General features: G+C 40.1%; 1 protein-coding gene across 3 annotated transcripts in view; it reads left to right on the top strand.

The window, feature by feature from the left end:
• The first annotated feature begins 327 nt into the window (after positions 1 to 327).
• The window catches only part of UGGT2 (UDP-glucose glycoprotein glucosyltransferase 2), an 83,398-nt gene continuing 74,332 nt past the window's right edge, over positions 328 to 9,393 (top strand). For all 3 annotated transcript variants that reach the window (XM_027674648.1, XM_027674649.1, XM_027674651.1), the window contains exons 1-2: positions 328 to 529; positions 2,462 to 2,544. In XM_027674648.1, coding sequence (XP_027530449.1) covers positions 366 to 529; positions 2,462 to 2,544 — 247 coding nt within the window. In that variant the 5' untranslated portion in view covers positions 328 to 365. The remainder of the gene's footprint in view (positions 530 to 2,461; positions 2,545 to 9,393) is intronic.

Below are 9,393 nucleotides of genomic sequence, written 5' to 3'. Positions count from 1 at the left end.
GAAGACCACACTTCCGTAAAACAACCCGAAAACTAAGGAAATAAGAACACTGCCGCGGGAACGGGTCGACAACAGCGTCCACCTCAGGGCGGGGGGAGGTAACGCTGCTCCCGCGCTTGCGCCCCCTCTCCGGCCCCGCCGAGCACTGCCCGCGCGCCACCCCCAGCGCCGCGTGTCACCGCGCCGGCCTGGGCAGCCCCGTTATCTATCGCCGTCAGCCGCTGATTGGCCTCGGGGCTGACCAATGGTCCAACAGCGAGGGCGCAGCGCAGCCGGTAGGAGCGCGGCACGGCCGTGTGGGCGGGGCGGAGGCGAGGGCTGTGTGGGACTTTGCTGTGGGCGCCGCTGAGTGGTTGCTGCTCTTCATGGCGGGCCGGGCGCTGTTGCTGCCGCTGCCGCTCTTGCTCCTGCTCGCCTTGTTGTGCGCCCGGCCGACTCTCTGCGGCACCGCTCCAGCCTCCTCCTCACAGCCCGTGACCGCTCGGCTGGCGGCGAAGTGGCCGGCGACCCCGCTGCTGCTGGAGGCGAGGTGCGTGCAGCCTCCTCCTCCTTCTCCTCCTCTTCCTCCCAGCTGCGGTTCCTGCCCCGGCCGTCTCCTGGGGGGCAGGACGAGGGAGGGACCCCGTTTTCCCTTCGCTGAGCGGGAAGGCCGGCTGTCAGAGGGGGATGGCCGCGTTTCTCCCAGTCGGAGGAGAGTACTCCTTGGGTGTAAGGCTGAACTGTTTTCTCCCCTCGTAAAACAGTGTGGATGGTGCGGGCAGAGTCCCACGCTTTGAGTGCGCTGTGCAAGCGGCCTCGTATTTAGCCTGCTCAGACGTTTTGCAGGTCTTTAGGTTGAGGAGATGTAATGAGCCAATCTACACAATCCCTGTCTTCCACTGAGTAACAGGATCTCTTCCATCTCACCCTAAGTAGCTTTTACACATTCATTAAATGATTTTAAAGGTACTGTGAACATGTGAAGCTGTAGTAGAAAAACATTTTTTTTTTAAAAAGGGTATTGTTAACTTGCAATAATAGTTTCAGCCTGGAGAAGAGAAGGGTTCGGGGTGAACTAATTGTGGCCTTCCAGTACCTGAAGGGAGCCTACAGGAAAGATGGAGAGGGAGTTTTTAGAAGTTGACACAACAAGGGATAATGAATTCAAACTGAAAGAAGATGTGTTTAGATTATATAGAAGCGAGGAGTTCTTTACTGTGAGGCATTGAAACAGGTTGTCCAGAGAGGTTGTGGATGCTCCATCCTTGGAAGTGTTCAAGGCCAGGCTGGATGGGGCTTTGAGCAACCTGGTCTAGCAGAAGGTGTTCTTGCCCACGGCAGCAGGGCTGGAACTAGATGATCTTTAAGGTCCCTTCCAAACCCAAATCGTTCTGTGATTCACAATAGGAAGTGAAAATGTTTTCCAGTCTTATGTGTTTGAGACTTCCCTGCCTGTTTGCCTTAAATTTGTTTTGGTTTTTAACTTATTTGCTGCTGTTCAGAGAACTCCCATAAAAGGGAGAACTGCAAGCTTCTGTAATCAAAGGAGAGGCAAACTTCCAAAGTAAAGATTAGAAAACAATTCAGTCATGCTAGCAAGTGGAAGTTTTTGGCAGACATAAGCAGAGGGAAAATAAGCAACTGATGTTACCTTAAGGAAAAAAACTTAAAAGGCATTAACAGTAAATTGTAGAATCACAGAATGGTTTGGGTTGGAAGGGACCTTTAGATAAAGATCATGTAGTTCCAGCCTCCCCGCCATGGGCAGGAACACCTTTCACTAAACCAGGTTGCTCAAAGCCCTGTCCAACCTGGCCTTAAGTACTTCCAGGAACGGGGCATCCACAGCTTCTCTGGGTAACTTGTTCCAGTGCCTTACCACCCTAAGAATAAAGAATTTCTTCCATATATCCCACCTAAATTTCACCTCTTTCCGTTTGAAATTAAAAAATGAAAGAATGGTGTTTGGAATAGAGCAAACTTTATCTTTTATGCTTTGTAAGAATTAAGCCATTTCAGAAATTGACGATCTCCCCTGCATAGCAAAGTAGACATTGCCATTGATGAAAGCCTGTAATGTAATGAAAAACTATAACCTGACAGAGTGTGTGTTCTTATTTGTGTATTTAGCCACTATTAAATAAAGTTTGCATAGTGAATTGATTTTATTTATAACTGTATATTAGAATAACTTTGGAAAAATAAAGTGAAAATTTTGGGGGTTTTCTGTATCAAGAGACTAGTCTGCCTGTTTTACAGCTCTCATTGTTGACTTTGGATGGTAGTACTTTGTTCAAAATCTCTTTTAACCAAAGTACACCTCTGTTCAGTGTTTTATGCTACAGAGATGTTAGAAGGTCATTGAATATGTAACACTTGTTTACTGCTGGATATTTATTATTTTAAACAACTGAAGGTTTTTACTGTGTTACATCTTTGGACAAAGTCAACCTATAGACAGTTCATTTTTATTTTTAAACAGTGAATTCATTGCAGAAGACGGTAATGAGAAGTTTTGGCAGTTCTTGGAAACTGTACGGGAATTAACAGTTTATAAGCAAGGAGGTAAGTTAAACAACATGCTAGTTTTTAATACATTATCTTGCACTGTATTTAATTTTGAGACAGAACACACTAACTGGTTCCAGGCAGGTCAAGCCTAACGCTTCCATTATTGCTTATTAGATAGTTTTCTTTCAGAGAGTTGTAGCATATCCTTGAGAGCAATACTTGTAGAGAAGTTTAAAAAAAAAAACAAACCACAAGATAAACTAAACTGCTCTTACAATATGGAACAGAAGTGTAAAGATTAAAGATACCTATCTGAGTATGTGACTCAGCAAGAGCTTATAGGATATTGAGAATTCCTGTTTTCTCTAAGGTGGATGCTTGTAGGGGAGAGAATCCCACAAATAACTGAAGGAAAAGATTAAAAGAGTTACCAGAAAAAGTGCAACATTTGTAGATGGTATAGAGACTTTTCTACCATCAATACGGGTGTTTTAGAATACAGTTTTATCACTGACAAAATAGGATTAAAAATACCTTGCATGATTAGACAAATGAATATTGTTTGAAATTTGGAGAGAAGAACGAAGCATAAAAGAAGCATAAAAAACCATCCAAGAAGATACCTTGGAAAGCGATTTACTAGAAATGTCCATGGTAATGAAAAATCGAGAAACCTAGCGGTGGCTTTACCCCAGGTTGGTCAGTATTAGACCTGCTTGGTAGGTCAACAGATGAACAAGGTGAAAAAAGTGTCAAAACAAGATAAGGCTGCTTCAGAATAGTACAACAATTCAAGCATGAGTGTGAGGACCTAACATCACCTGTGGAAGAGACTTCAGGGAAATTGAGTGTTAAATCAGTAGTCAAAAGCTAACAAATTGTAGAAATATCATGTAGAAAATGGCAGTGAGAAATGAAGGTACATGAAAAATGCTGTATAGGGGAGAGAGAACTTGAGAAACAATGTGTTTCAGCAATTGTGACCGACTGAATAAAAGTTAAAAAGTTTGTGATATCAATGTGAAAATGGTCTTTGAGTGCTCAGCACTGGGAGAAGTTGAGAAGCTGAAAGAAAAGGCTGTGTCATTAGGGGGGGTCTTTACAGGCTGGAGAGAGAGGAGAACAGAAACATCGGGAAATTCAGCAAAGGCACTTTACAGACTCAGCAACAGTGTAATCTTGGCACTTACTCTCAAAAAGCAGTTTCTTTGAGAAACAGACCTGGGGATCCTTGTAAACAGCTGCATTATGTTCTTATGCCTGAGAAGACTAACTACATGCCAGGCTGCAGCAGCAAGAGTGTAGCCTGCAGGTCAAGGAAAATGACCACTGTATGTGGCACTTGTAAATTACAAACTATGTCTGGAGTACTGGGCCCAGGTTGGGGCTCCCCTTTAAAAGTCAAGAGTTCAGTATTGGAGCAAGTATAGGAGTGGATCCCCGCAAGGGTTAGGGAGCTGGAGCAGACTTCTGAGAAAAGGCTGAGAGAACTGGGTTTTATTGAACCTGAGAAAGAGAACAGTAAGGAGAGACCTCATATCTCCAGCTTTCTAATAGAATTGTATAGAGAAGATAGAACTAAGGGTTTAGTATGAAGAAAAAGCAAAGGGCACAAGTTGCAACATGAAATTTGGCAGAAAATATTTCTGCCATGGGGTTGAGTAGGCACTGGAACAGCCTGCCCCAGGAGGCTGCAGAATCTACATTCTTGGAGGTACTCAAAACTCTGCTGCATTAGGCCTTGAACAGCCTAATCAAGCCTTGAATTAGATCTCTAAGTAACAGTTTGGATGAGGTGACCTCCAGAAATCTCTTTTGACTTGAATTATTCTTTTTTTTTTTCTATGAGTGGTTTAGATGCAGTTATTGCTTTGAGACAAGACTGCTGTATTAGAAGATCTGTCAGAGTTTTTTTTATCAGCCATCTCTTTTCTGCTTGCTTGGACACACTTCCCAAGGAATTTGAAATTTTAGTGGTGTTTATTGTTCGTGACACAGGTGTCTCTTGAAATCAGCTGTTAATTAAATACCTACTTCACCTGGATAAACTGTGATTAAGAATAAATAAATTACCAATAGGATGATCTCCATGACCAGTCATGCCAGTGAAGTGTTAGATGCTGGTAGTGGGGAACCTTGAGATGTACTAAAATATTACTTTAATTAAGCATATTGAGGAATTGATGTGTATATTTATCATTATGGCCAACACACATCTGTGTTGATAATGCAGAAAAATTGGAAGTTCTGGCACCCAGTGACTTTCTTAAAAGTCAGTTTGTAGTTGGAGTAGTCTTATATAAGCAAACCAATGCTCTTCATGAACAGGATGTGAAGGAAATATTCAGTTTTAGAGGAAAGCAAAGTGGTTACTTAATGACTAAATCACATCAATATTGATTCTTCCAACTTAAGACTGTCTTACTGAAGTCAACATGCAGAGTGTAAAGTGGAAATAATATGAGCATTATATGTATCCAGCAGTAGTGAAGTCATTTTTAGTAGGGAATTCTACATGTTTACAGTATGTTTACAATAAAATGGTCAGCTTGAGTGAAGAATCTGGTACTGCAATACTGGAGTGGCACAGTTACTGAGAGATGTGTAGTGGTTCACCTCTGAGGAGATGTTCTCTATATGGTATGGAATGGGTTCTGTCTTAGCTGTTGCATGTCAGGACACATTGACGTAGGGGGATGTTCATGATGCGTTAAAACTGATGTAACAACAGCTACCTGAGCAGATAAAAGGATCTGGCTTAAAAAGGGTTGGTTGGCCTGATGGCCTTTTCAGTTCTTCTCTGGGTGATACCAAGACCAGATAGGATGAATAAGCAGGAAATAAAACGTTTTTTTTAAATAGAAACATTTTCATAAAAGGTGAAGAGTTACTATATTTGAAGCTGAAAATCTGGGTTTATAGAAGAATTGGATGATAGATTTGTATCCCAGCATACTGTTGAATTTTAGAAGAGTCATGAAGTATTGAAGCTAAAAGGCAACTTCAAAAACTGAATATGGTGGCTTTTTTCTTTTAAATAATTCCTTGGATGATTTTCAGTCTGCTCTTTTTATCAGTTCTCAGAACTTATGGTTTTAAATTTAGAATAATCAAATGAACATCTGTTGTTAATTTGTTCATTTAAAATATTCAGCCTCAGCAAATTAGGTCTGTTAATGGTCTCTTTAGCTATCATATATGTAGCAATGTAAAGGATTTGGTAGGAATTACATACGTGGAATTTGGTAAAGCATTTAGTCTGGTGATGCATTTGGTGATTTTAACATTTTTTTTTAATATGAACTCGAATCAACTCGGGCATCATTTTGATTATACCCTATGGAAAACATCACTAACGAAAGTTAGTGATGGGATACACTGTATTAAATTAGAGTGAGTCTTCAGGTAGCATGGACAGCTTGTTTATGTCCTTTTAATATGCAACATAGTTTCTGCCAGGCTTGTGAAATACTTGAATATGCAGACGGTGGTATTTTGGGCTGCAGGTATGTTGTAAAGAAATCAAAGCTGCAAAAATTTCATATTAAAACCAGCAGTTACAAAACACTAAATGTGGCATTTTAAACTTGCTGCTGCTTTTATATCTCTAAACATTAATTTATGAACACAGAGTGAAGGTAAGTAGCCAGTTCCCTGCCGACTAATTATCACTTGAGTGTTTACTGTTTTCCCAAGTGCTTTATATATTGAATTTTCAGCATAAATATATATTACAAACCAAAACAAAACCAACAAACAAACATATTTTCTCTAGGGAAACTGTTTCTCTGAAAAAAATGTAGCAGTATATTACACATAAACAACAGTCCTGCAAATTATTTGTTGTAATCTAGAAGACTACACGTTATTCACATATCACTAAATCAGATAAATATTTTTATGTGCATATCAACCTTAAAGATTCTAGAGGAATCATTTTCACAAGCATAGCACTTCTATACTAATCATGCAATAAAACTAAGTATTTAGAATGTCATAGAGATTTGACTGGCCAGTGATTGCCTGAACTGCCATTACCTGGCATCTCTAATTCCCTAGCTGATCTATGGATACAGATATACATATCTATGCAGCTGGAACAACCACCATACTTCTATCCATCAAAATAATGATCCCAGCATACTGTGGTTTTTCTGATTGAAAAACCACAGTAGGTGGTTTTAGGTTTACTCTGTCTACCTCCTGTGCCTCAGTAGTTTGAATTCTCATATGGGTCACCAGCATATTCTGCCTAATTTTGTGCTGTGTGTGCATGAGGTCTGAGGAGCTGTGGTATAAACTTTTCCTTTCCTTTTGGTACTGCCCTGGTTGTCTGTTTTAAATTATTATTAACTTACTTGTGATGAAATATACTGCTGTAGATTGTGGATAGTAATATTCAACATTTAAATGTGAGTCTGCTTAGCTAGCTATTCAGTTTTTGCTGTAGTCAACTAATCAATTTGGCTACAAGAGTTGAGAGAGCTATTCAGATGACAAATTAAGGCATCTCTAGAGTGAGCTAAATAGCTTTTGAGGTTTTGTTGGCTTTATGTCTCGTGGCTGGAATGAAATTTTACAGATACGTAGCTCATACATGTGCATTCGGATGTCTGAAGTCTGGAGTTGTATCCTGTTAATGTGTTCTCATTTATTTTTAAATCCATTTTGTTAATGATTTATTGGTAATACGCTAAGATGCAAGATTTTGTAACCAAAAAAATCTGGTACTTTGTGATTCCCTGTAACAGCCTAAGTGTCTTCCACTCTTTGGCATAGAGTACAATGTTAAAAGGAGCTTGGAGGGCAAGTAATGATCAAGTTTCAAGGATCCAATACTATGTGAAAATAATTTGCAAAACTGAAACCACAGTTCTCATTAACTGAGATTGGCTCAGTTGGTTAGAGCATGGTACTAACAACATCAAGATCAGGGTTCAATCTCTGTATGGGCCATTCACTTAAGAGGTGGACTCAATGATCCGTGTGAGTCCCTTCCTACTCAGAATATTCTGTGTGATTCTGTGTATGTAATAAACTTTAAAAATTGTTTTTGCATTATGTGGATCATGTAGCGTTTCATGTGCTTTAATTTATCTTGCTGAGGTTTGAAGTACAGTTGTATTCTGGATGAAGCCAGCAGCATTAATAGAAGTTGAAGTAGTAGGAGTGGATGCATGATCTGATAAATGTATCCTTGTCAATGTTATACAATCATTTTTGAAGGCACATAACTATCTTTTTTTTTTTTTACTTATTAAAATCATTATGATAATCATCTTCCAGAAAAAAAAAGCTGTTTTAAATACAGCAGTGAAAGCACAGCTGGAATTTGTAAGCCAAAGAATTTAAAGGCTAGGTAAAAATATTTTATTGAAGAGGTATCTTTAGAATTGTGTATTTAATAGCTCTTCATTGTCTTCAGTAGGATGTTATTTGGGGCTGAGTGGAAAGGCAAAAATTTTGGATTTCATTTTTATTTTTGTGGAGATAATTTGAAGAAAATTTGAAAATATAGTTATTGAAAAAACGTTTCAATCTGGAAGGATTTGCCCCTTCCAAATTTTTACATTCATTGTTTTGAACTCATGAAGCCAAATTTATCTCATTTAGAATCAAAGAATCATTAAGGTTGGAGAAGGCCTCCAAGATCGAGTCCAACCTTTGACCGATCACCACTCTGCCAACTCAACCATAACACCAAGTGCCACGTCCATTTATTTCTTGAACACCTTCAGGGATGGTGACTCTACCACCTTCCTGGGCAGCTCATTCCAGTGCTTCACCACCCAGTGAAGAAATTCTTCCTGATGTCCAGCATGAATCTCCCCTGGCATAGCTTGAGGCCATTTCCTTTTGTCTTGTTGCTGGTTGCCTGGGAGAAGAGGCCAACCCCACCTGGCTGCATCCTCCTTTCACGTAGTTGTAGAGAGCGATAAGGTCATCCCTGAGCCTCCTTTTCTCCAGGCTAAACAGCCCAACTCCACCAACTGGTCCTCATGGGACATGCACTCTAGAGCCTTCACCAGCTTTGTTGCCATTTGAGTTCTGCCAGGGCTACGTGTAGGTATAGAAAACATAGAAGAGATGGGTTTTTCATCCTTTGAATTTAATGTAAGACAGTAATAATCATATGTCATGGTTTAACTCCAGGCAGCAACAAAGTACCACATGCCTGCTCTCTGTGTCCCTTCAGTGGGACAAGGAAGAAAGGTAAAACCTGTGGGTTGAGATAAGAACAGTTTAATAATAGAAATAAAGTAAAATATAATAATAATAATAGGAAAAGGAGAAAGAGGAACAAAACTTGTGACAAGTGATGCACAATATAGTTGCTCACCACCCGCTAACCTATGTCCAGCCCATCCCTGAGCAAGGATCATGGCTCCTGGCCAACTCCCCTCAGTTTATAAACGGAACATGACATTTTATGGTATGGAATAGCCCTTTGGGCAGCTAGGGTCAGCCTCTCCTGGCCATGCCCACTTCTGACTTCTTGTGCACCTCCTCGCTGGCAGAGCATGGGAAACTGAAAAGTCCTTGAGTAGGGTAAGCACTACTTGGCCACAACTAAAACATTAGTGTGTTAATCTCATATTGAATCCAAAACACAGCCCTGTACCAGCTACTAGGAAGAAAATTAACTCTATCCCAGCTGAAACCAGGACATCATATAAAATTTATGGGAAGGAGCTTTCTTGAAATGCAGATTATATACTTTTATAATCTTAGATTTTTTTTTTCCTAGTGAATTACAGCAAACTTAGCCTTTCTAAATAATGAGTTTTAGGAAGAAGGAGGCAGAAAGGAGATACTAGAGGCTTTAGAGCAAAAGAATATTTTTTGACAACCACAACAGGGTTGTAAAAGGAAAACTAGAGGATAGGAGGTACTTAGTTATGA

This window comes from Neopelma chrysocephalum, unplaced genomic scaffold (genome assembly GCF_003984885.1).
Source record: "Neopelma chrysocephalum unplaced genomic scaffold, ASM398488v2 Primary Assembly neopelma1_25, whole genome shotgun sequence".
Taxonomy (NCBI): domain Eukaryota; kingdom Metazoa; phylum Chordata; class Aves; order Passeriformes; family Pipridae; genus Neopelma; species Neopelma chrysocephalum.
This window is presented reverse-complemented; position numbering and strand designations above follow the sequence as displayed.